General features: G+C 39.4%; 4 protein-coding genes and 1 pseudogene across 5 annotated transcripts in view; 2 read left to right on the top strand and 3 right to left on the bottom strand.

Annotated features, from left to right (window-relative positions):
* The window catches only part of LOC134624309 (nucleotide-binding oligomerization domain-containing protein 2-like), a 1,192,597-nt gene that overhangs the window by 530,938 nt on the left and 633,958 nt on the right, over positions 1-27,701 (bottom strand). The window lies entirely within an intron of this gene.
* Positions 3,847-6,388, top strand: LOC134624332 (uncharacterized). Its single transcript, XM_063469314.1, has 6 exons — positions 3,847-4,258; positions 4,521-4,649; positions 4,856-5,049; positions 5,546-5,693; positions 5,789-5,993; positions 6,074-6,388. The coding sequence occupies exons 1-6, from the start codon at positions 4,049-4,051 to the stop codon at positions 6,376-6,378; spliced, it is 1,191 nt and encodes a 396-aa protein (XP_063325384.1). The 5' UTR covers positions 3,847-4,048; the 3' UTR covers positions 6,379-6,388.
* On the bottom strand, positions 6,458-9,146 carry LOC134624335 (uncharacterized). Of its 2 annotated transcripts, none has more exons than XM_063469317.1 (6): positions 8,826-9,146; positions 8,254-8,516; positions 7,868-8,058; positions 7,641-7,734; positions 7,266-7,456; positions 6,458-6,645 (listed from the first exon to the last, which is right to left on the bottom strand). In XM_063469317.1, exons 1-6 carry the CDS (start codon positions 9,021-9,023, stop codon positions 6,458-6,460), a joined length of 1,125 nt encoding a protein of 374 aa, XP_063325387.1. In that variant the 5' UTR covers positions 9,024-9,146. The 2 variants fall into 2 exon arrangements, with proteins under 2 accessions (XP_063325387.1, XP_063325386.1); XM_063469316.1 differs by having other exon boundaries at positions 7,266-7,459; positions 8,826-9,143.
* Positions 11,592-16,890, top strand: LOC135932499 (rab9 effector protein with kelch motifs-like; annotated as a pseudogene).
* On the bottom strand, positions 17,480-26,819 carry LOC134624325 (endoplasmic reticulum chaperone BiP-like). Its single transcript, XM_063469301.1, has 8 exons — positions 26,710-26,819; positions 26,389-26,620; positions 26,155-26,292; positions 25,977-26,089; positions 25,484-25,874; positions 25,158-25,395; positions 18,066-18,233; positions 17,480-17,991 (listed from the first exon to the last, which is right to left on the bottom strand). The coding sequence occupies exons 1-8, from the start codon at positions 26,817-26,819 to the stop codon at positions 17,480-17,482; spliced, it is 1,902 nt and encodes a 633-aa protein (XP_063325371.1).

Raw genomic sequence — 27,701 nt, 5'->3', positions numbered from 1 at the left:
TTGGTTTTTATTATGGAAAAGCATTTTTAAGATAAACTGTAGTCTGCAGTACAGCCACAGCTCCAAAGAGACTGGGTCACACAACAACAACCAGAACCATCAAAGACATTAAAAAAATTGAAAAGTCATGGATTTATAGTTTACCATGAAATTAAAGCTATTATCAGTTGGACTGTCTTCCCTCTGAAAGTGAACATTGAGATCCATAAAATATTCAAATCAATTTATTTGAAGTTGAAAAATTAGGATTTATATTTGAGTGGAGAAAAGGAGAAAACCAGTGCTCAGCAAAAACAACACAAAGGCTCATCTCACATCTGCCAAAAACATCTGGATGATCACACACACACACACACACACACACACACACACACACACATAAAACATATTAACGATTGCACATTAACATAAAACTGTTGTCAGAACCATACTGAATTTCACCAGAGAAACACACACACACACACACACACACACACACACACACACACACACACACACACACACACACATATGAAGAGAGAGAGAGTATGCATTGTATGCAAACGGCTACCAAACAGCCATCATAATTTGTCATACAATGAGAACAGGACAAATCAACAATTGACAATGACTAATTAATATTAAAATCTGTAACATAATGTATTGTTTGGAGTTTAGTCTGTTACTGTTACTATTTTTACCATTTCTTATTGGAGCAACTGTAACCCACATAATTTTCTTAGGGATTAATAAAGTATTCTGATTCTGATTGTTTCAGGATGACCTGCCATTATCCAAAGACACATCTGCTTACCTGTATCTTTTGCTCGTTTCTCCTCCTCTACTTTTCTCTTTTTTCTAAACTGAGCACCTGATGTCTTTGAATGTTTCTTGATTCACTTTGTCTAAGGTTTATTTCTGGGATTTCACACAACCCAGGATTCAAATCATGAATACATAATGGGCTTGGATTTACATCATTATGAATGAAATGTGCTCTATTTGGAAGCAGCCGGCCCCCTCCCCTTTCGACGGGTTGTGTGTGAGACTTTAAATCATCAAACTGTAAATTATAATTTTTAAATTATCATTGATCCCTTTACCCCGAGTCCTAAAGTGTATATTTATTTTCTTACTCTTCTTATATTTATTGTTTGTTTACTTGCACTGCTGTAACTGGAGCCTCGTCATCTCGTCCCTCTCTATACTGTACTGTATGTAGCGGAGATGAAAAATAAAGTGTACTTTGACTTCAGAAGCAAGCAGCGCACCGAGGGCTCTCGCGCTCACTTTTCGGGTATAGAATTTCGAGTCTGTATCATGATGTCTGGTGTTTTCGTGTTTGTTGGTTTGTTTTTATTTTGTTTTAGCCTATTTTGCGAGTTGGTTATTAGATGCTGCTCCAGCCAGCCAGAGAATCCCCCGCCGCCCCGCCCTCTCCTCCCTGTGCAGCAAGCAGCAGGCGCACCTCGCAAACGGAGGGCACCCTTACTCCCAGCAAATGGGTGATAGAAAATCGGTGCCTATGCCATCCTCAATATGCGCTGGCTGATGTCAGGGCAGCATGAGTACGAGCAACTTTTTTTTTTGCCGATGCATGTGATGCCACCCCCCACCACGATGCCGCCCTGGGCAACCGCCCGTGTCGCCCGTATCAAAAACCGCTACTGTGGATGATCCTTGTGGGAAACTTGTCTGTGGACTGATAAGACAAAAGCTGAATTTTATGGAAGGTTTGAGTCCCGTTACATGAGACATCAGACTAACAGCATTTCAGAAAAAGTGGTGTGATGGTCTGGGCTGCTCTGCTGCTTCAGGCCAACATGAATTCTGCTCTCTGAAATCCTGACAGAGGATGTCCAAACATCAGTTTATGTCCTGAAACTCAGCACTCAGGTTCTGCAGGAGGACAATGATCCTAAACAAACCAGCAAGTCCACATATGAATGGCTGAAATAGAAATTGAAGGTTTTGGAGTGTCCGAGTCTAAACCAGACTGAATCAGATCAAGTTGCTTTGGGATGAACTTGAAAAACATCCATTGTGGCTGAATTCAAACAATTCTTTAAAAGAGACACGACCAAAACTCCTCCACAGTGATGTGAAAGACTTATTTCCAGTTTCTGCATATCAACGTTTGTGGAAATGCCATGGAGCCACGTGATTACTTTAGAACATGGTTTTACCTGCGTTTAGTGACAGGCTTTGTAATTCAAGCTGAGGATACAAAGGTGTGATACAAAGATTTACAGCACATGAAGCAGAAACATTCAAACCATCACCATATCTGAACGAAAACAAAACAAATATCTTGCTACAGTTTAATAATGAACCAATCCAGCAACAATGAAGGAAGAAACCAAGATGCTCCTGACTCTGGTAAAGGAGAGGAAATGAAACACAGACTGCTCTCTGCACATATCTAACCTGCAGGTAATAATCTGTTGGTCATTTTTCTCCCATTTCAAACCCAGAGACTGTAAACACTGAGCAGAAACACAGAGTTCACCCCAGAAACTCTACATGTGCAGCTAAGAAGTGACTTTAGGTTTAAACCTCAGTGTTTTATACAAATAAAATTAAATGTCTCATTTTCCCTCTGACTGACCCACTCGTGCTGCCCTCCTGTGGTCATGGCTGCAGACATGTCACAGTCTTCAGTCTTTCCCCCTGAAGCCCACCTCTCATAGCACACTACATAATCAGTGACGCAAAGCCACAAACGTGCAGTGCAGGAGTAGCGCAGTCCCAGCCACACAAAAGGAGTCGAGGCGTTTTTGGCTCTTTCCTGGACCCATCGCTGCTGATAAGGGTTGCTGATTGAAACCAGGTCATGGTGTTTCTGTCTGCAGTAATTCAAGGCTTCCTCCCAGGTTTTTCCTTTAATTTGTCCCATTGAAATGAATGGGAAACTTCCACAATTCTGCTAAAACTTGCTTGTTTTGAAACTTAACTACTTCCTCATACTTTCACGTAGAAACTCCATTCAAACTTTAAAATGTTCTCAAATTATTGTGGTATTCATGTATAATTCAGCTTTTTCATATCTTCTACCATTTTATTCTTATGCCTCTTTAAGTTTTCAGTTGCATCATTAAGATTTTTCAGACAATACATGCGTTGTTATGGTTGCTATGCAATTTACTTTGAGTGGGCCACTGGAACTTTTTGAATCTTTTCTCCATGTCCGAACAATTTCTTGCTACTCGCTTAATTTTCACTTAACCCCCACAAATTATCCATCAAAATGTAGGTATTCTTGCTGGCTTTCAGAAAATGTCACTATCATTTTTGTGGGAGTTACAGAGTTTTGGCAGTTCTCCTCAGAGTAACACAAATAGAATAGAAACTCAATGGAGACTTTGCTCAAAATCACCGTTGGAATTCTCCAATGAGACACATTTTCGAATCGCCATATCTCCTTAATGAAGCAAAGTTAAGAAATGAGACTTGTGCCAATATATCTTCAGACTTTCCTGACGGTCACAATTCAAGAATTTTTTTTTATCACCTTTTACCGTTTGGCCATGAATTCCATTTGTTTGAGGGTAGGAAATCTGCCCTTCTCTCAGATTTCTTAAGATTTCAAACTCTGGAAATTAAGCACTTTTTTCTCTCGTCATATCTCCTTCATAGATTATCTTAGAGACATGAAATTTCGGCCTGATTGTTCACCAAAGCCTGCTAATTCTTTCAGTGAAAGAATGATATCTATGGGCAGAAATTTGTGCCATCAGAAACTGAATTTGAATAAGTTAAATCTGAATTTGAATTGCTTGGATTGAATCTGGTCCGTGTACTTATCGGTATTTGAAGTTTCGTTTCAGAAAGTAAAATTTAAAAAAGAAAATGAGACACTTATTTAATTCTCAACTTAAAAAGCTAAAATGAAAAACGTAAAACAATTGTTTTTTTCATTTTGTCCTTTCGCACATCAGAAACGAAAAACCCAAGAAAAAAGAACGAGAAAGGGCCCTTTATTTATTTTGTCTGAACCGGAAGTTTTAGTAGGTCAACAACCTGTACAAGTGATGCGCAAACTTATGGCAAACACTGTAGTGTGGACATCATGACGTTGGAAAAATACTCAGACGTGATCATGGAGATGGCAAAACAAGGCCTGTCATCGGAAATTATATCAGAGCGTCTGTCATATGAACACGGGGAAGTGAGAGGATTTTCTGCGAGAAATGTTAGAAAGTTTTGTGCTGAGCAAATCACTAGCTGTCGACTCTCGGACACACGGTTGGAGCTTGAGGTGACACAAGCTATAAATGAGGTAAGGTACTTTCTTCCTTCACCTTATGACTGTGTATGGTTGTCTTAACTGGGTTGTAAGGGGGTTAGTCTAGACTGTGTGCGCGCGCCCGCGCGTTTTAGCGTCTTGCGGGTGGTGGGTAACGTTAGTTATTTTAAAGATGTCTCTCACTGGTATTTGTACAGTTAATTAGCACAATACTTTAGCTTTACACATTTGCTTTCAGAATAAGCTACTTTACATTTGTTGTTCTAGTAGTAGCATGATCTTTTATTTTAAACAGGTGGGCCCAACATATGGCCGCAAAATGATGAAGGGCTATCTGTCCACAAAAGGGGTACATGCTGCAGAGGGACGAATTGGGTCAATTTTAAGAGAGGTGCATCAACCTTATCATGAAGCAAGACGCCAGGTAGCCTATGTTATTTAATCTTCCACTAGAACTGTATTCCAATGTTCTTTGTCATATTTGTGATATACATCATGTAATGGTAGGGCCTAATTCTGTTTAACAGATGTACGCCCTGCTTTAACAGTTACTTGACTCTTCCTCAAACGTATGATCAAATCTGCCTTTATCCAGTCAGCTGTCATTTATTTTTGTGATTTTTTTGTAAGGGAGCTCGGAATCTTAATCCCACACCGTACCATGCTGAATGCATGGGGCACAAGGTTCACCTGGACCAAAACGAGAAACTTGTAATGTTTGGAGTCACCCATGTTTTAGCTGTAGATGGATTCAGTAAAAAGATTGTGAGTCATTCCACAATGCCAATCAAAAACAACTTGAGCATCTATGAATATGTTTTCAGGTAATACAACCTCTCAAACCATTTATTTCATCTTAAGTGTTTTGATGGACATGTTAGTCATATTGGACATGAGCTGCACCCAAATTTACAATATTTGAATTTAAATTAGACATGCAACAGATGGGTCTGGTTATGTTCCTGAATATAATATATTAAGAACTTACCAAACATTTTGATCAACATTTTCTATTAATGTAAAAATAAATAAAATGGAATTGCACATGAATCATTTAACTACTTTATTGCAATTAATCAGTGTTCATTTATGAATGGAACAAGGTTCTTGGATTTCCACATATCTTTCAATTGTTCTGACATACATCTAAAGTCTGAGCATGACAGTGACATTGCAAAGAAACTTAAGAAATATATGTTGTCCTACTACAACTAAAATATTACCCAAAAAAAACATGAATGAATACATTCAAAATAATAACACCTTTGCTGGTCTTAAAGCAAAATAGTTAATAAATGTTCTTTATTTTTCCTGTACCAGACCTGCAGTGATCACCTATGGTATGTGGGACCAGGTGCGAGTAGACCATGGAAAGGAATTTTATTTAACACTGTTCATGCAAGAGATGCTGTCACATCATCGCTTCAATCAGGAGAGACTGCCTTATTTACAGACCTCATCCACAAGAGTAAGATTTAAGTACCATTAACATCAGCTGAAATTCTTATACTATTACGTGTACTACTACGTACATTTAAGACATGTTTCTTTTAACTCTTTTAGAACCACACAGTTGAAAGGATTTGGCCTGAAATCAACAACCGTGTCAACTACCCACTAAAAACTGCCCTACTCCAGCTGATGGACCAGGAGGAGATAGATATGGAGGATAACCTTGTGCGATACTGTGTGTCCAATCTAACCTGTCAGCTGTGTAACATTGGTCTTGCAAGTGTGGTAGAATCATGGAATGCTCATAGAATCCCAGGTAAAAAAAAAAAAAAAAAAAAGTCAGATTGCTTACAACCCTGATAATGAACATTTAAACACCTCCTCTATTTTTTACAGGAAAAGGCATACCAAATCACTTTGCAGAACATGGGTGTAAAAGAAGAATTTCTCCAGAGCTCTTGCCAAATGCACTTGAAGCAGCAGACCTTTACAGGCAGCACTTGGGATCTGCACTCAAAGAATATTCGACTTTTGGAGTTGATCCCTTCACAACCGAACAGGACAAACTTAGAACAGAGAGTCATTTTGCAGAAAAATATCCTGATATTTCACATTTGTTTTTTAGAGCCGTAAATGGTGACTTTATGCCATACAAAGAAGCTCTGCTCTGTCTCATAAACATAACTCAGAGAAATGTATGAACCACTGCATCTGTAAACTGTACAGAACAGACAAAAAAAAAAATCAACTGACTGTAAACATTTGTGTGTACACACTACATTACTCCTCTGCAAAAAAAGATTTCAATACAGAAAATGCAGCTGTTAGACCAGTAATTTGTAGAACTCCGTTGTTACTCTCCCTGCATTTTGCACAGTGCTGTGATGTCTCTTGCCACTGTTCCACACATGTCTTGCAGCCAATAATGCTTCTGCAGCACAGTGAGAACACTGGATCCTCAATGATGTCTGCAAAAGTAAATCAGATAAGTGAGACTGTTATCCATTTATGTTGAATTTAGTTCAAACTATAGGTTCAAAGTCAGTCTTGACATAAATTTACAGACAGCATGCAGAATATTTTTGGTTATTCTGTAATTACTCTTGTTCACGCTGTTCTGAGAAAGTCCCTGTCTATATTTTTGTCTATAATTGATGAGGGGCAAAATCAGTACATTTTCTCAATTAGCAAGCAAGAAAAATGAAAAAGTTACAGGTACTTGATTCAATATATGCAACTACAGTCCCATTTTAAATGTGAACTTTTTAGTTTTACATTACTGTGAACAGTGTACCGTCACCCATACTGACATTGTAATCAATTTGAAAAGCTATACTTTCATAGTCAAGATTGCAAGGAGAACCCAAATTAAATGTGCATGTAAACTTTTGAATGTTATGTTACAGTAGACCTGCATCTTGATTGTCTGTGCCTAAGTATTTAAATGGACACTGCTGAATAAAGAGCCTATGTTTGGTAAAAAAATGTTTGTCCAAAGTAATGATTGAATGTGGTTTGACATTGTTTTAATTGTAATTAAAATGTTAGTGTAGATGTAATGTATTTACTAAGCAACATTTGAACATACTCATACAAACCACGCAGCTAAATCCCTCCTTGAGTGTCTGCAGCTTGGGGGTTGTGACTTTCTGGGCAACTGCAAGATCAGTGAGCTCTTTGATTGCTGCTGTGACAGCTGGCAGACTTTGAGATGCCAACACCAACTCTTCTATTTTGTCACTCACTTCTCCCAAACTGGCACTGTCATCATCTTTACGGCTGCTACAAATAAAAATGGATAATCAGATGTCAAAGCTACTTACTGGCTTAAAGAAACATCACATCACTTACTGATAGATGATGATTTATGTAGTGATGTCTTACTGCTATTATAGGATTTAAATCAAATTAATTCTTCTATATTGATGTTCATCCTATAGTATATACATATTTATTCACATACCTCAGTTTCTTCCTCTTTGTTCCCTGGAGGCAATTAAAGTCTTGTTCAGGCACAGCAAGAATTTTTCGTGCATTTTGTCTCCAGTACTGTGACCCTACAGATGAAAAACAAAACCAAAGAAACCTGTTTAGAAGCCAATACCATATTACCCAATAAATATTACAAAGAGTCTGGTAAGACATGTCTCTCCATAAGATATGGGCTTTAGCTGTAATATTATGGCTCACCTGTTGTGCCCTCCGACTCCAGAATTGCATTGCCCTGTGCATCTGTCAAAATTATTGGGTTGTAATTACCAATGGCATCTTGCACTTTTCCTACTATCCCTTGAAGCGTAGCCTCAGACTCCAGGAATCGTACAACCACCATTCTATTGGGAATCAACCTCCCACCAACTACATCTGCAAAGTACACTGATCTGTAAAACAAAACATAATAATTTTACATATCTTGTAAAAGACAGCAGGCCACAAATCCATTCAGTGATTGCTATAGGCAAATTGTACTAAAACAGCTTTGCTATTCTTAACAATTCAACTATCCATGCACCTTATGTTTCTTTTTATTTTGCCTGTTCTGTAATTTAATATTCAAGAACACAGACTCATCCTACCTCTGAAATGTTTTGGAGGACATAGGGGAACTTGAAGTAGCCTGCTGTGAACGTGAAGGTGCAGACGCTGCCACAGCTGGTGCTCGCATAAATGCAAAACGCTGCCCGCTGGAACCTGCTGTTGGAATTGACTCCATGTCTTCTCCGTGGACTTCATAGTGACCTCTGGGTGTAAGGTCTAATGCGCTGAAAACACCAGAGACCGCACCGGGGAACATAGCCACGTTTGAATCATCCGTGATGTACAGAGTATGCGCGGATACCTGTTTAAGAAAAGTTTCCGTAAATCACGTTGCTCTGCTAACGTGTTACTCCTGTGCACACGGTTAATAGGCTCTAAAGGCTTACTTATTAGCTAGTAGCCGGTAAAAGTCAATGAATAACTATTTACACATTAGCACATGTGCACAATTCACATATTAGCACAATGAAGACGGCTAGACATAGTATTAGTAAAAGTAGGCCTACATGAAATCACCAAATGTTAACGTTAGCCGTTCCGCAGTAAGGAAGAACAATAACGTTCATAAAAAAACTGCTGAAAGCAAAGTTTGCGAAGTTTACATATCTACCTGAAAGATGCGACCCAGTTTTTCTGCAGTCATGTCTTCGTCCCGGAGTGTCACTCTCTTAGTTTTCCTAAAAACAACGTAATGGTCCATCCTCTGTTTATTCCAGTGTAACTTTAAGGCCGTCGATCTCTTGTGTGGGGGACGGTGTGCGCGCGCCATAAAAAAACGCGCAGAAGAAGTACTTCCCGTTTCAGACATTGAAAATGCGTCTATTTTTTTGTTTTTGCGCTAGTATACTTTCATTATTTGAATCACGAAGAAATCCAAAAAAGCACGTCTAATTTTAAGTGTATGACGGCTATTTGTTACCACCGAATGAAAAAACAAGTTATTTTCGCCCATTTTATTCTTTATCAAAAATTAAAAAAATGAAAATTCTTTTAAATATCGTTTTTTCGTTTTGGTTTCTGAAACAAAACTTCAAATACCGAAAAGTACACGGACCGAATCTGAATTGTAACTTGAATAAATGCTTTTTAAAACTGAATTTGAATTAGCCTAATTTGAAATTCAATTTATTGGTTTGAAAATGATCATCACTAAATTGAAATTGAATTTTATATTTTGAAAATGAATTCATTTGCTTTGAAACTGTATTTTATCCTTTAAAATTTAGCTCTCGAATAATTTCAGTTTTACTTCTCACCATTCAGTTTCAGTTGTACAATTCAATTTCATTTCCGAAATTCCGCTTTTTTTTTCAATTCAATTCAGTTCAATTTTATTTATATAGTGCCAAATCACAACAAAAGTTGCCTCAAGGCGCTTCTTAGGTACAGAGAAAAACCCAACAATCATATGACCCCCTATGAGCAAGCACTTTGGCGACAGTGTGTCAAGAGATTTATTCTAAAAGACACTTCTTCAGCTGAGAGTCTGATGGTAGAAACACACACACGCTGCAGTTTTTACTTGCAAGGGCGATCACAGAGCGCTCACACGAGAGTGGGGGCCCTGTGATGTGCGCTCTGTTCTTGCACTTGTCTTTATTTATATACAAAAGTAATACAATAGTGAATACGTCTGTTCATAGACAGAGGAATGTTGGTGCGTATGTATGTGCGTATGCAGGTGTATGTGTGTGTGTGTGATTCTGAAGGACGCAGCCCCTCTTCTTTTTAGGGAGCGAAGATAAGAGTGTTCAGCTTTCCTCTTCCTGGTAGGGAGTGAAACTACTTGTTCAGTTCTTATTATCGCTGTGGGAAGAAACTTATAAAAGAGAACAGAAGAACAAGTCTTGTGCTGAACAACAGTCTAAGTCATCAAAAGGTCATCATGCAGTATTCTATCATATGTAAACTTATATCATTAAAAGTTTATACTGACTACTAAGTACAATTTGCTATTGACACAGTGGGAAGGAAAAACTCCCTTTTAACAGGAAGAAACCTCTGGCAGAACCAGGCTCAGGGAGGGGCGGCCATCTGCCGTGACCGGTTCGGGTGAGAGATAGTTTTTTGGGACTTACATCCGGTTCCGGTTCAAGAGTAATCGAGCGCAGATTAATAGAACTATGTTTTACTAGCGGACCGAAAGTGTTACTGATGGGAATCTACAGCATCTTGAGCTGGAGCTGGATTAAGACTTTAGAAGTCATTCATCATGTCGAATGACCAGCGGATAAACTCTCAGGTTGGTAATAAATGTATTACATGTATAAGAACAAGCATCATGTTAACAATTGATAGCCATACAGTAACTTTTATGCTTATTGTAGCTGTTAGCTAAAAACGCTAATTTAGCCTAGTTTGCCCTGGATTCAGCTTTGACAAACAAATATGATCGACTGTTTCTAGTAGAATTCCACAGTTGTCATCTTGTACCCTCTCAGAGCCCTGTATGCTTGCAGAGACCCCTACAGTACGGAAACATGCAAAACGGTGTCCAAACCTTTGTATTTTAGCTTTATTTATGTCTTACACAGCATCCCAACTCTTTAGCTAACTTAATAACTTTAGCTAAAGTGAATAGTTAGTCTAATTCATTAGTGCAGCATTACTGGATCACCTCAGTTTGAAGTGATATGATATGATATGTGACTATCACTATAACAGCAAACTTTGTAAATAAACAAACAACACTTCTCATTCTCTAAACGTTTGGCCACATGGCCACTTGTTATTCCACACACAAAACGTTTGTGTGTGGAATAACAAGACTTTTTGCTGATTTTTATGCTCTATCCACTGAATCCAGGCAACATTAACAAAAAATAAATTAAAAATGCAGTAGCACAACCTACAGAGCAATTGATGAAATGGACTCTTGATATTTTGCTCTATATGAACAAACTAGAAGAAGCATCACTGATGGAAAAAGAAGAAAATAAAGTGAAATTTACCATATTTAAAATTCACCCATTTTATCTGAATTATGTGCTTGATTCAGATATGGTAATATAAATTTACTGGCCAGTTCATAATGTACACCTTGCTTGTGTTGGGCCCAGTTTGCCTTCAGAGCAACCTTAATTCTTCATATCCCTTTCTAGATTCAACAGATTGTGGAAATATTCCTCACACATTTTGATCCAAACACTTCACTTCATCACTTCATCACACAGTTGCTTCAGATTTGTCAGCTGCACGTCCATGATGCAAATGTCCCATTCCACCACATCCAAAAGGTACTCTATTGGTTAGAGATCTGGTGACTGTGGAGGCCATTTGAGTGCAAAAACTTCTTTGTCATGATCAAGGAACCAGTTTGAAATGATCTGAGCTTTGTGACATAGCAGGTTAACCTCCTAGGAGCAGCCATTAGAAAATGGGTATCCTTTTATGTTTTTTATACCAAATTCTGACCTTAACATCTGAATGTTACAGTAGAAATCAAGGCTCAGTGGACCATGAAATATTTATCTTCTGTTGTTGGTCAAATATCTTGTATTCTGCAGCTTAAATATAAAACTGTGTGAAAGAGTTGAAATGAATGAATAAAGTGTCAAATTGTGGTTAAAACTGTTGCTCACAATGAGAACCATAAAAAAATAAATACTGGGACTCATCACACATCCACATACACTCATATACACACACATTTGTACCAAATTTGAGCATCTCCCATCTTTATTTTTTGATACTTTCTTTCAAACTCTTAAAAAGTACATCTGTCAGTTCATTAAATTAAGAGAAATCATTGGTGGATTTATAAGACATTCACCACGTTGCTGTATGTTCATATCTTACATGTGTCTGACTGCAGACTGGTTTGAGAACTGCAGCATCAAGTAAGAGAGAAGTTATGATTTTAAGCTCTCAACCCATAAAGAATTCTTTATTGAGGTTCTAAAAGACCTGGTTGATGAAACCTTTTCTATGTTGGTCCCATCAGGTGAACTGAAACATTTGAGAAGGCATCTTTGAAGTGGACTTCAAAGCCACCATCACGTGCCTGTATGATTCGTCAAAAGAGTAATTTATTTTGAAGGGCAGTGAAACCCTTTGCAAAAGATCAAACAGCTCTGACTGCTTCACCTCCTCCATAACAATTTCAATGCCAGAGATCTTCAGTGGAACGGGCACACAAAATAAAACAATTCTCATTGTGTTTCCTGGAACATTTGTGGCTCTAATTACTGAAAAGTAACATCTCCAATGTTGAATATGGACTTTAATTGGGTAGTTGCACATGTGGGACAGATGATTGCAGGAGAATTGTGTTTGAGTCCCCCACAACTTCTTAGACAGATTCATGTCTCGAGATTCAAACACAGTAAAATCGTCAAACACAAAAATAGATCAACACCCATAGATAATAATAATAATAATAATAATAATAATAATGCATTATGATATGAAGAAAAAAACATGTAGTGGCATCAGGAAGAGGTTTTCCTTCATGACTATTGCTTTGACTGACGGCATTTGTCAGTTAATGCCAGTAAACAGAGTTGATTTTCTGATCCTTGTTCATACTCATGTCCAAATAACAATGAGCTTTTCGGAAACGGGTGTTGAGACAGACACAGAGTGGTACAGTCTGGTGTCATTGGAGGGAGGGTGAGGGGCTGCTTTGCATCCTCAGGACTTCCTGTTTGGGGTGTGCTCCAGTTTGCACATATCTGACTTATTGACTTTATTCTAGAGAGTATACTCAACTATTCTACAGAGATAACAATTCAACAGACCCACGATTCTGTCTTTCAGCAGCACATTTAGCAAGTGCTTTGTAGATGATATAATCGCCCACCAGATGGCGACAAAATGTGACACACAGTGAATTGAGGCTTGCACACACCCAAAAACATATATGAACCCTGAGCACTCATTTTGTAGCTTAAGATTATCCTAAAACTTAACAATTTACTGGATATCCGACACACAGCAACTGTGCACAGAGTAGTTCAGAGTACAAACATCTGCTGATTTAGCAATTTTGTGTTTGTGAAGCTGATGTAAAACTAAACGTATAACGCTGTCTGTATATTATGCGAGAAAGAAAGAAATTATTTAATCATTAGGGTTAAAAAATGCTACTATGACTCCCAAAAATGCCTAGACTGTGTAGAAAGTGAGACGGACGTTTTATGTTCCAGCCAGATAAGACATATTGTTATCCTGAGAATATTTGCACAGCCACATTACTGTGTCAAATATACTGTTCAACATTTTATGCTTTTACTTCTATTTAAGTGAGAAAATGCTCTTAGCTGTGGCTTGCCCACATGACATAATGTAACTAACATAAAGCAAATGCGTACAGTTTTTAACGTAGAGCTCCACTGTGGTTGGTAGTTAAGTATTTACGTTAACCACTTAATAATTTTTTTCTTTAACTTTATTAACATAAATCACGCACATGCGCTAGAAAGTGGGACCAAGGAGGAATTATGTAAAATACACATAAAAAATACACTTTTTTAAATTATGACAAGAAGCTAAAGTTATCATCAGCCATCAGACTGATATTGGATGACTTTCTTTGCATTTTTCTTTTTTGTATGGACCAGATAATCATGAATGGGATGTAGCTGAGTGGTAGCGTTTAGAGGCAAGGTATGAAAACTGCAGATTTGTAACAGAGAGCTGCCCCCAGAGTCTGTAGGTGTTTGGGGGTGGACAGCAGAATAGAAACCGCAACTGTATCCAAAAAGTACAACTGGCAGGTAAATCCTATTTTAACTTCATCTAGTAATTTGATGGGTTTTCACAGATGAGCAAGGTTTCACTCAGATTTCTTGTTGAACTGTGAAACCATGGCTGTGAAAACCTTGAAAACCTGTAGTCTGTAACCACACGTTATATAAATAGATCGATATAATGAATACCCACAAATCTTTTCCATTCTGTATGTGTCTAGACAGTAATCCTCGCTGGACTACTGTAGTGATAAATTGGACACCCCCCATTCCCAAAAGTACCACACCACCTCAGCCTGCCTTGGGGACAGGCTTTTTGTGTTTTCTGGTAGGGAAATAGGATCTGCGCCTGTCTCAGACTCCAGACTTCATTTCTTTGATACAGGTTTGTGTCAAATAAACCTGCTTCTTATTGCAGTGCTTTACAGTAACATCACCTGACAGTATTTCAAAAGTTATCTGCTTCAGAGATGAAATGTTGGTATTTTATTTTAATGAAATACTATTTGGTTGTGATGTGAAAACTGAAAGAGCTAATTGGGTGCTGTATCTAAGATATTTATTGATTTAATTCTATGTAAGCTCTTGAATTTTCATAATAAATTGGAATCTTATGCCCTCTCAATCATTGATAGTCGCTTTATATAATAATGTTTTAAAAAGAAGGAAAAATTAGAAAAAGTTGCATGTCCCCTGAAAATGCAGGGTGAATGCGGTGTAGTGGAAATCAGTCAAAGAAGCTGTGTGCATGTTGAATTAGATCCATACACTGTGAAAACAGCTCGTCCCAGTGAGCTAAACCACACTTTAAAGAGAATGGACGAGAAGCAAAAACCACTGTTTCTCGCTGTTGGAAAATGTTCTCTAATTTGACAAGTACACGGACTATCAATGGCATTCTTTTACTGAGAATCAGCAAGCTTTGATGACCAATCAAGGCAATTTTCTGGTCTCAATGTAAATCCACCTAGGAGATATGATGAGAGAAAAAAACAACTTCATTTCCAGAGTTTGAAATCTGAGACAAGGACAGATTTTCTACCCTGAAACAAACGTAATTCATGACAAAACAGTAAAAGGTATCAAAAAAATTCTTTCACCATGAGCATCAGGAGCGTCTAAAAATGTATTGGCACAAGGCTCATGTCTGTGCATCCTACAATTAGGAGATATGATGAGTTGAAAATGCCTCCCGTTATAGAATTTCAGCTCTGATTTTCACTCAAGTCTCAGTAGACTTTGAATGGGGAGTTTGCAACTTTGTGTTGCTTCAAGGCCATTTGCGTGAAAAACGTAACTCCTACCATAATGACAGTGACATTTTCTGAAAACCTGTGTTTTGATGTATAATTTGTGTGGATAGAGCAAAAACCGAGTAAGAAGATTTTGTTCAGACATGAAGAACAGATTCAAAGCTTAGACTGAGCTCACTCTATGCCTTATTGCATTCACCCAGATATATATAAAGGGAGAACTTAATATGAAACATTATATTAGAACACATATCACTTCAAAGCAGAAAAAACTGCTGAAATTATTTAGAGTCCAGTCCTCCAAGCCAGGCCTGTGACATATTTTGTGACACTGAGAAATGTCAATTTCATGAACTACCCAGGATATTAGGTCATGTAGATATATTGCTTTCATCATTAGGTTACATATCTATCTGTGGATGTCACCAATAAATTAGATGCAAAGGTTGTATTCAACAGCAGTTTAAAATGCGTAAAATAATTAATACGTAAAAAGGCAATTGAAAAAAAAAATATACTTCAAAAATGTGTAAGTTTAATTTACAGCATTACAAAATATTTGTTCCTCTAACAAGATCAAATGTGAATTCAGAGTGAAAGTCATGAGATCAAATAGACATAATGTCTTTACATTTGAACTTTGATCGTTGACTTTCATAAGTGAATCATTTCTCATTCAGCCCAGTTTTTTCAGAAGTAGAACTTCATTAACACTAGAGCCAACCAACAGTTTTAAGTGTCACTTTTCTTGATTTAGTGACTAATATTTACTCAAGTTTGAGTTTATTTTTGTAACATTTTGGCTGGAGGCCTTTTTAATTAGCTGTAACTTCGACTTGGCTCCATATGGTTAAATAACACAGCCAGGAATGGCTTTTAGGTCAAATTTCATTTTCACTGAATCATGTGTGGAAATGATGAAAAACCTGGTATTTTTTCAAAAATGTCTTTTTAATTTATAATAATAATTCTTTGGTTTTCATCACTTAAGAAGTTTTAGATCTTCATATGACAAAACCTCAATATGCGCATTATACACCATGAAATAAAATAACCACACACACACATAACAGACATTGCTTATCTGTGTTACCCACAAACAATTAAGTGAATGTATGCACTCATTATTCATTCACTGGTAGATACAAAAAGATCTAGTGCTGAGGAAATAACATATGTCACTGTTTGACATATTTCTCGTCTGTGATTGAGATTTTTAAAATGAAAATCCATATTCTTATGTTTCTTTCATGTTTCACTTTTGACGCATGCTATGAAAAGTTTATGTTTAAATAACAATCATTTTTTCCATCAATCACCTCCGTGTAAATCTGTTGCAGTGTCTTCTACTTGGTCACAACCTGAAACACAATCACATCCATTTAGCAGCTAATTCAAAGATCTACATTCATGGAAGCATGTCTGGAGACAGAATCCACAATGATATGTACTCTCTTGATTCAAGTAAGATTCTCCACATCTGTGATTCACAGACTAAACACTTTGTATTTCAATGCACATGCAGCATAAGTGTTCAGAGTATCACTGCATTACACTGGGACGATATAAAAATATCTGTTAAATTATCTTTAAAGGGAGCATGAAGTGGGAGAAAGTGCAGGCCAAAGCAGATATTCCACCAGGAGTAGCTGCCCACTCAGCTGTCGTGCTGGGTAAGAACATTTACATGTTTGGAGGGATGACAGCAGATGGAACAAATGTACAGATTTAACACCGCTATGCTGCCTTTAAGCCAGTCATTATTTATGTTTTGTGAACCCTGTATAAATGTAGTATTTTAGTTCTTTACATGCATCTAAGTATGATTTTTTTAAAATATTTTCTGTTTTCTGGAATTCAAAGCAGCTCTACTACCAAAACATCTATGTGCATATTTGCCTGGACAGTGTGTGATGAGGGAAATCCAGAGGAGGAGAAAGCCAACAGACTGGCACCCTCTAAGGCAACAAACCTGTTATTTGTATTGGTAAATGGACTGGTTCTTATATAGTGCTTTTCTACTCTATGTGAGCACTCAAGAATATTGCACAAGAATATTTGGCATGCAGACTGGAGCAGACTGCGATCGAACCACCAACCTTCTGGTTGGTAGATGACCTGCTCTACCACCTGAGTACAGCCACACACTGAAACGTGTTTGAAAGTCTCTCTGACCATTCAGTATGGGCTGACCATACTGAATTTTCTATTTATTATGGTCAGCCCCTTTGCCACCACTCCTCTCACAATTTCAGTCCCATCAGTCCAATATGTACACCAACATGCCAGAGGGCCAAGGAGTGATAAGACTTCAGACCTGCCTACAACTCATCCTTCTCATTTTGCTTACTGCCAATTCCTGGTGGACCACCTGCACTACCAAAGATCTTACTGATAGTGGACTGAACCACCTCCTCAAGCTCCTTCTTCTTGGCCTGGAAGTCATCCAGGTCAGCATCTTGGTGGGAGTCCAACCACTCAATCTTCTCCTCCACTGCCTTCTCAATGGATTCAATCTGGTTCTTCAGGGAGTATGTGTAGCCCTCCAGCTCATTGTGAGCATTGATCCTCTCCTTCAGCTTCTTGTCTTCCTCAGCAAAGCGCTTGGCGTCGTTCACCATGCGTTTGATATCCTCAGGCATTAACCAGTTCTGGTTAGTTATGATCTTGTTCTTGTTGCCTGTGGCCTTGTCCTCAGCAGTGACACATAAAATGCCATTGATATTAATCTCAAAGGTGACTTCAATCTGTGGTACTTCACGAGGAGCAGGGGGGATGCCAGTCAGGTCAAAGGTAGCCAGAAAATGGTTGTCTTTGGTCAAAGGACGCTCACCTAAAAAAAAACAAAAAACAAAAAAACGTGACAATTAGACACTATATTGGAACTTGAAATATCCTAACTCTTACCTTCATAGACTTTGATGGTGACAATAGGCTGGTTATCATGGACTGTAGTAAACATCTGGGCTTTTTTGGTGGGCACCACTGTGTTCCTGGGGATCAGCTTGGTCATTACTCCTCCAACAGTCTCAATACCAAGGGTCATGGGGCACACATCCAGAAGAACCACATCACCTGCAAGTGAAGCAAAAGGTTTAGTAAGGATCATATTTGAAAGCTCAACCCTATTTAATAAAATTTTTCTAAGAGCCATGACTCACTAGTGTCCTCCTCTCCTGCAAGTGAAGGAAGAAGTTTAGTAAACAGGATCACATTTGAAAGCTCAAGCCTATTTAATAAAATATTTGTATGTATATTTGTCATGACTCACCAGTAGGGATGGTTATTGTTTAGGTTTTATCCGATACCAGTACCAAACCGGTACTTTTGAAACGGTGACGGTGCTTAAACGCTGCTCAAACTAGTGATGGGATTTCCGGCTGGGCTCTTTTTAGAGCTAAAAAGAGCTGGCTCTTTCGGCTCCGAACCGGCTCTTCAGGTTGTTTTGTTGCTTTAATTAATTTATTATTAAAAATGATATAAAATTATGCACAAAAGGAATTACTAATGTAAAGTGTTTTTATTTATATATGTTTAAATAAATATTTACGGTGGCCCCTAGAGACAAAGCACGTACAAACTCCAAAACACATTTCTAGCGTTAACTGAACTTCCAAAACAGAGCTATCTAGATCACTTAAATTACACAATTGAAAGCACATCAGTGGGTGCACATCAGTGAGGACCTCTCCTGGACCACCAACACAGCATCACTGGCCAAGAAAGCACAACAGCGCCTCTACTTCCTGCGCAAACTCAAGCGGGCAAGTGCTCCACCACCCATCCTGACCACATTCTACAGAGGAACCATTGAAAGCATCCTTTCCAGCTGCATCACTGTGTGGGGCGGTAGCTGCACTGACTATAACAGAAAAGCTCTACAGCGCATTGTGAGAACAGCTGAGAGGATAGTTGGTGTACCACTCCCCTCCCTGCAAGACATCTACACCACCCGCCTTACCCGCAAAGCCATCACAATTGTCAACGATGCAACCCACCCCGCGCACTGTCTGTTCAGCCTCCTGCCCTCCGGAAAAAGATACAGAAGTCTCCGCTCCCGCACTACCAGGCTCACCAACAGCTTCATCCACCAGGCTGTGAGACTGCTGAACTCTCTCCCCTCCCGGCTCCCAGCCAGCAGAACCACCAGACTGGCAGGAGTATAGGAAGACAGACTGGACCCCCCCCCCCCCCCCCCCCCCCCCCCCCCTCCACACACACACACACACACACTCCACAACAAGGAAACACTCTCTACATTCCTGACTGGAAACGACTACCTCTGCATTACAATTGCACACACCTGCTGCCTTATATTTTTTGTATTTTTAGTATTTTCTTTAGCACTATTTATATTATTTATATTACTATTACTGCTGCTACAGTCTTATGCTGCATTAAAACAAAAACACTTACCAACCACAACCTGGGACTACATCAAGTGAACTAGTACACTACTTTCCAGGGCGCACTGTGGAACACTTTATTATATGTTATATGTTATGTGTAGGTCCTGTCTTGTTATATCCTGTATGTTACCTAAATGTTGTGCATCTGCACTTTATTGTTGTCTATGTCTACGCATGGGACAGTGTGAAACGTAATTTCAATTCCTTTGTATGGCAAGTACATCTGAAGAAATTGACAAATAAAACTGACTTTGACTTTGACTTTGATATGTGTATGGTTTGTGTATTTATACACAAGCACTCATATATATTCAAATAATAAAAAAAAAAAAGTTCATTTACCTGTTACTACCACACACCAAATCTGGTCGTTGGTACTTGCTGGCTTGTGTAGCCACTAGGTAACAAAAGCTCAACACTGCGCCAAGCATCCTGGAGCACTTCTGTTGTGTTTTGTACGTGCTTTGGAGTTTTTATGTGCTTCTGAGTTTTTACGTGCTTCTGAGTTTGAACTTGTTTTGAAGTTTGCACATGCTTTGTCTCTAGGGGCCACCGTAAATATACTTTTATTTATTCACTCCACGTAAAATGTAATAAATAAATCATATAATACAAAAACCAACTATTCACAGTTCCACTTTTAACTATTTAAATTTTCAGCTTTTTCCTTTTAAACAAATTTAAAGTGAAAGAACACAAAACACTGCAAACCACAACACCATTAAATATAAATTAAAATATGAAAACAAAAAGGAGATGCACATTCTCTGTCATATGGGCCTGCATGAATAAACTTTCTGAATGCTTTATCATCCACAACTGTTGTGGATGATTACGTGCGTGGGAAGAAAACTTCTTTTTACAGCGAAAAAAACCCTAAACTTCCAAGCAAGCAGCGAGTGCGCTACGACTGTAATGGGAAATTCACAGAGAAACTCGTGGATTCTTCCACTGACCGCTGCGGCACACCTGCACCAATGTAAACCTCCGCCTACCCCACTCCTGCTTTACAGGTGAAAATAGAGCAACAGGACCGCTAGTTTTTGATTTTATTTATTTTCTGCTGTGTTTTACTTTCATCTATTTGAAAGACTGAGTGTAAACACAAAAAATATTTTATTTTATATGCTGGAATGTGCAGAAAATAGGTTTAAATGTTAAACAAATTTCTTCTAGTCAGAGAATGTTGCATATAATTAAGTTTTTGCTTGATGCATAAAGTTAAAAGATTTAAAGTTTAAAGTTTTAAAAAGAGACGTTTCCATTTGATTACATTTTGTATGATGGATTATGCAGAAAAAGTAGAATTGGGCTGAAAGATCTATCGCTTTATCACCTATTCAGGTTGTAAATCGTGTTTTTAAAAAGTAACTAAGTAATTAATTACTTTTGAAAATAAGTAATTATTAAAGTAACGGGATTACTTTTGGGGGGAAGTAATCAGTAATTAGTAACTGATTACTTTTTTCAAGTAACTTGACCAACACTGATGATTACTATACCTTTCTAATGTGACGTTGTCGTCCCTGGCTCTCTTTCTCTTTCTCTCCCTCCCGCTCTGTTCCTGTGCGACTGCGAGTGCAACTACCGCCCCTCCCCCCTCTTCCCAGCGCAAAGCACAAGGCTCACATGCGTAGTGAAGCAGAAAAAAAAAGTGCGAGAGAGAGGGTGAGAGAAAGAAACAAAACAAACAAACAAACAAACAAAAAAAAAACACGGCTCGCGACAGGGAGCCGTGTTTCCTTTGGTCATTTTAGCCTTTTTGGCCAGGGTGAAGGGAGTATCTGCCATCAAACAAGAAGACAGCCGCATGTAACTACGACGGTGTTTGCTAGTTCACCTTACATGCATTAATTTAATAACGTGGTTAGCCTACTCAACGTAAATTACACACGGACAACATTAAGCTACTGACCCAGAGAAGAACTGCTGCCATCATCATCCATCATCATTTCTGCTACACTGGCAGGGCTAGGGGCCAGGACTCTCCTCTTCGGGTTTTTGGGGGATGTTGCTAACTCCAGGTCAGATAACAGGCACCACACCCGCAGTAGATGTGCACGGTGTGAGGTCTCGCAGCAAGCTATCAAATACGGTGCATTTCTCTGCTTTTAAAAAAATGCTATGCGTCGCCAGGTGTTTCATCAGATTCGAGGAGTTACCTCCTTTGCACAGTATCACCTTAAAGCACTTGTTGCAGGCTGCTGAGTTTGCATCTTTTGCTGTGAAGTACAGCCAGACTTTGACCGTTTCGCTTTGGGCATTTTTAATCTGTAGCTCTGCTCTAAAAGAACGTACGTACCTGGGCCCGCCTACTATGCTCGCAAAGGTAAAATGATTGGCTGGAATCCAAAGTGTATGACATCTCAGGAAAAAAAAAAGCACCGAAATAAAGCACCGAAATGTGCGCTGCTTTTCAGTCTGGTTACTACCGTTTATGTCAGAACCGGTGCCATCCAATTTTATTTATAAAGCACTTTAAAATACCCAGTACAGGAACAAAGTGCTGTACAGAAAATAAGTTCAATTCAATTCAATTCAATTTTATTTATATAGCGCCAAATCACAACAAAAGTCGCCTCAAGGCGCTTTATATTGTACAGTAGATCGCACAATAATAAATACAGAGAAAAACCCAACAATCATATGACCCCCTATGAGCAAGCACTTTGGCGACAGTGGGCAGGAAAAACTCCCTTTTAACAGGAAGAAACCTCCGGCAGAACCAGGCTCAGGGAGGGGCGGCCATCTGCTGCGACCGGTTGGGGTGAAAGAAGGAAAACAGGATAAAGACATGCTGTGGAAGAGAGACAGAGATTAGTAACAGATATGATTCGATGCAGAGAGGTCTATTAACACATAGTGAGTGAGAAAGGTGACTGGAAAGGAAAAACTCAATGCATCATGGGAATCCCCGGCAGCCTACGTCTATTGCAGCATAACTAAGGGAGGATTCAGGGTCACCTGGTCCAGCCCTAACTATATGCTTTAGCAAAAAGGAAAGTTTTAAGCCTAATCTTGAAAGTAGAGATAGTGTCTGTCTCCCGAATCCAAACTGGAAGCTGGTTCCACAGAAGAGGGGCCTGAAAACTGAAGGCTCTCCCTCCCATTCTACTTTTAAATACTCTAGGAACAGCAAGTAGGCCTGCAGAGCGAGAGCGAAGTGCTCTAATAGGGTGATATGGCACTACAAGGTCATTAAGATAAGATGGGGCCTGATTATTTAAGAGCTTGTATGTGAGGAGCAGGACTTTGAATTCAATTCTGGATTTAACAGGAAGCCAATGAAGGGAAGCCAAAACAGGAGAAATATGCTCTCTCTTTCTAGTCCCTGTCAGGACTCTTGCTGCAGCATTTTGGATTAACTGAAGACTTTTCAGTGAGTTTTTAGGACATCCTGATAATAGTGAATTACAGTAGTCCAGCCTGGAAGTAATAAATGCATGAACTAGTTTTTCAGCGTCACTCTGAGACAGGATATTTCTAACTTTAGAGATGTTGCGCAAATGGTAAATGGCCTGTATTTATATAGCGCCTTTCTGGTCACTAAGGACCCCAAAGCGCTTTGCATATCCAGTCATCCACCCACTCACACACACATTCACACACTGGTGATGGCAAGCTACGTTGTAGCCACAGCCACCCTGGGGCGCACTGACAGAGGCGAGAAAGGAATGGAAGAAAGCAGTCTTACATATTTGTTTAATATGTGCGCTGAAGGACATGTCCTTGTCAAAATTGACTCCAAGGTTCCTCACAGTGTTACTGGAGGCCAAGGTAATGCCATCCAGAGTAAGAATCTGCTTAGATACCATATTTCTAAGATTTTCAGGGCCGAGTACAATAACCTCAGTTTGATCTGAATTAAGAAGCAGAAAGTTAGCGGCCATCCAGGTCTTTATGTCTTTAAGACATTCCTGCAGTTTAACTAATTGGTGTGTGTTACCTGGCTTCATGGATAGATAGAGGTGGGTGTCATCTGCATAGCAGTGAAAATTTATGCTATGTCTTCTAATGTTGCTGCCTAGGGGCAGCATGTATAATGTAAATAGAATTGGTCCTAGCACTGAACCCTGTGGAACTCCATAATTGACCTTAGTGGGTGAAGAGGACTCTCCATTTACATGTACAAATTGGAGTCTATTAGATAGATATGATTTAAACCACTGCAGCACAGTACCTGTAATACCTACAGCATGTTCTAATCGCGCTAATAGGATATTATGGTCAACAGTATCGTTAAGTTAAAACAATAGAATAACAGAAAACAGCAAAAATAAATAAATAAAACACATAATACATAAAATTAAAACAGCCCTATATTAAAACGAAAACAAGATAAAACAGCATCGAATCACCTAAAACCAACTGAAATAAAAATAAAAAGCAAAATCTCACGTGGTGTCAAAGGCCAGGGTAAAGAGGTGGGTTTTCAAGAGTGACTTAAAAACAGATAAAGAACTGACCTGTCTAATCTCTAAAGGAAGCTCGTTCCACAGTTTTGGAGCTGCTACAGCAAAAGCACGATCTCCTCTAAGTTTACGCCCAGTCCTGGACACATTCAGGAGCAGCTGATCAGCTGACCTGAGAGAGCGGGTGGGTGTCTAAGGCTGTAGCAGCTCAAAGAGATAAGATGGGGCTAGGCCATGGAGGGCTTTAAAAGCAAATAAAAGAATTTTAAAATGAATCCTAAAAGAAATGGGCAGCCAGTGAAGTGAAGCTAAAACAGGGGAAATGTGCTCAAACTTTCGAGTGCCAGTTAAAAGACGAGCTGCGGCATTTTGCACCCTCTGTAGATGACTAATATATGATGCGCTGACCCCAATATAAAGTGCATTACAGTAATCCAGCCGAGTGCTAACAAAGACGTGGATCACTTTCTCAAAGTGCTGCCGTGAAAGAATTGGCTTTATTTTTGCCAGCTGCCTGAGGTGAAAGAAGCTAGCTTTTACCACTGCCTTAATCTGATTATTAAACTTCAGATCACAGTCCACTTTGACCCCCAGGTTTGTGACAGTTGGCTTAACATACTGGGCCAGGGAATCTACATACACAATGGGGGTCTCAGTGGGGCTACCATAAACCATCAGCTCTGTCTTTTTATCATTGAATTTTAAAAAAATAACAAACATCCAAGCCTCAATGTCATCGAGACACTGAATTAATGACTGTGTAAGGTATCTGCCTTTTTTCTTTAGAGGGACATAGATCTGACAGTCATCAGCATAAAAGTGGAATGCAATGCCGTGCTTTCTCAGTACAGAACCAAGAGGAAGCAGATATAAAGAGAAGAGGAGGGGGCCTAGAACTGAGCCCTGTGGGACACCACACAAGAGGGGAGCGGAGGACGACACATAGTCACCAAGACTGACACAAAATGTTCGCCCCGCCAAGTAGGACCTGAACCACTCCAGTGCTGTGCCCCTAATGCCCACCCAGTGCTCCAAACGAGAGAATAAAATGGCATAATCCACAGTATCAAACGCAGCTGTCAAATCTAAAAGCACAAGAACAACACAGTCCCCAGCATCAGTCGCTAAAAATATGTCATTAAAAACTTTTAAAAGGGCTGATAGCCATCCCTACTCGCCAGTGTCCTCCTCTCCAGAAAGCACACCAGCCTGCACAGATTTTCCATATGCCACAGCCTCATCAGGGTTGATGCCTCTACATGGCTCTTTGCCATTGAAGAACTCCTTCACCAGCTGCTGGATTTTGGGGATACGAGTGGAGCCTCCAACCAGGACAATCTCATCAATTTCAGACTTCACTAACTTAGCATCTTCCAAAACTTTCTGTACAGGCTTCAGGGTGGACCGGAACAGGTCCTGGCTTTTAAAGAACACACAAGTTGTCCTACTGCTTCTTCATTAGGATTTGATATGCAATATTTCCAAAACCAGATTAATATCTTACCATGTTCAGCTCCTCAAACTTGGCACGAGTCAGGGTCTCAGAGAAGTCTTCCCCCTTAAAGAAGGACTCGATCTCAATGTGGGTTTGGTGCTGGGCAGATAGCTCCCTCTTGGCCTTTTCGACCTCGCGACGCAGCTTCTGCACAGCACGGTTGTTTTTGCTCACATCTTTGCCAGTTTTGTTCTTGTACAGCTTGATGAAGTGCTCCATGACATGCTGGTCAAAGTCCTCACCCCCCAGATGAGTGTCACCATTGGTGGCTACCACTTCAAAGTCACAATTGTCAATGGTCAGAATAGAAACATCAAAGCTGCCACCGCCCAGATCGAAGACAAGAATGTTCTTCAGTCCATCCTTCTTGTCCAGGCCATAAGCAATACCAGCAGCAGTTCTAAAGAATACAGTGAGAATTTATTGTTAGAAGGGAGGGCAGGGACATTTGTTGCAGTTTCAAATTTCAGATGATCAAATTCATTTTTGACCGGATGCTTACGCCTCATTGATGATTTGCATAACATTAAGACCAGCAATGGTACCAGCATCCTTAGTGGCCTGGCGCTGGGCATCATTGAAGTAGGTTGGGACAGTGACCACAGCATGTGTGACCTGAGGAAAAAGGATAAAGTTAGATTTGATGATACACCATTTAATTAAGATTAGCATTTTTTTACCTTCTTGCCCAGGTAAGCCTCAGCTGTCTCCTTCATCTTAGTCAGCACCATCGCACAGACCTCCTCAGGAGCAAAGGTCTTCATCTGGCCACCACCAATGTCAACATGGATATGGGGCTTACTCTTCTTCTCAGTAACCTTCACAGGAATACACACCAATATTAATTTAACAAGAATTTCACTCAAGCGTCACCCAAAGAACCAACACGTTTTACTTTCACTTTACAAGCTCACCTTGAAGGGCAGGTACTTGATGTCCTGCTGCACAGACCAGTCATCCCATGTGCGACCAATCAGCCTCTTGGCATCAAAAATGGTGTTCTCAGGGTTAGAGGTCAGCTGATTCTTGGCAGCATCACCAATCAGACGCTCACCTTCACTGGTGAAGGCCACGTAGGAGGGGGTGATTCGGTTTCCCTGGTCATTGGGAATAATCTCCACACGCCCATTCTTGAACACTCCAACACTGCAAGATAACAGCTTGAATTCAGTCTGAATCTCACTTTTTTTTCCAGTGGTATCGTGTCATTATTTAAAGAGTCTGAAGTGACTTACCAAGAGTATGTGGTCCCCAGATCAATCCCAATCACAGTCCCAATGTTGTCATCATCGGTGGTGCCAAACACTGTGCTGACTAAAAGAATCACAACCCACAACAGCTTCATCTTTGTTTGTTTCCTCTCCAATCTACAATGAGAAATGTAGAAAAGAAATACAACATAAATCAATGTGGCCTTGAGATCAATATGTGGACTAAGTTCAAAAAGCCAATGGTACAGATGTGATTTGGTGAGTCCCAGAACCATGGCAGACTTGAAGTTGGTCTTAGAGAATAAATATTATAAATATTTTATGACTGTGTTATTGTACCTAGAGTAGAATCAGTCCAGTCCTCTTTTAGCAACTTAAAATATATTGACAAAACTGTGCAACATTTGTTGCAATTTGTAAAAATATAATGTTTGACTTAGTAAGTGACTTTTAAGTCACTCAACATTTTTAAATAATAGCCTTTCTTACTTCTTAAACACCCACTACTTCATGATAAAAAGGGTTGTAGAAAATGCAAATTTATGATTTTGCCAGTTTAGCTCACTATGCACCAACCTATACCCGAATTTAAGACAACCGGCGCCAGTTCGAGTCTCACCTGCTTGACTTTGTTGTTGAAGTCTTGAGTCCTCTCTTTTAGAAAATAAAATAGTATGAGCAGGGATAACCTCAAGAAGTTCCAATCCACACCTCTTTCTTTTCTTGGTCTATTTGTGGCAGCACTCAGCAGAGAACCAGTGTCAGGTTTCCTAGTAGGCAGTGCAGAGCAAAATGAAACTTCAAATCTCTGTCATCAAAATCACAGCAACTTGTGAGATAAGAACTCAAAAATACATCTATATTTGTACAGTCAGTGGGAGACTAATACATTGTTCTTCTCACAGTTTCAGTTTGGTAGAGAAATGTTTCTCTCTGTGAGCCTGTCTGCCACACTAGAGGACCTGTGTCATTCAGACCCGCCCTATTTTTCAACTCTGCAGTCACCAGGTTCCTTG

This window comes from Pelmatolapia mariae, linkage group LG3_W (genome assembly GCF_036321145.2).
Source record: "Pelmatolapia mariae isolate MD_Pm_ZW linkage group LG3_W, Pm_UMD_F_2, whole genome shotgun sequence".
Lineage (NCBI taxonomy): Eukaryota > Metazoa > Chordata > Actinopteri > Cichliformes > Cichlidae > Pelmatolapia > Pelmatolapia mariae.
Note: the sequence above shows the minus strand (reverse complement) of the source record. Positions and strands in the feature narration are given on the sequence as shown.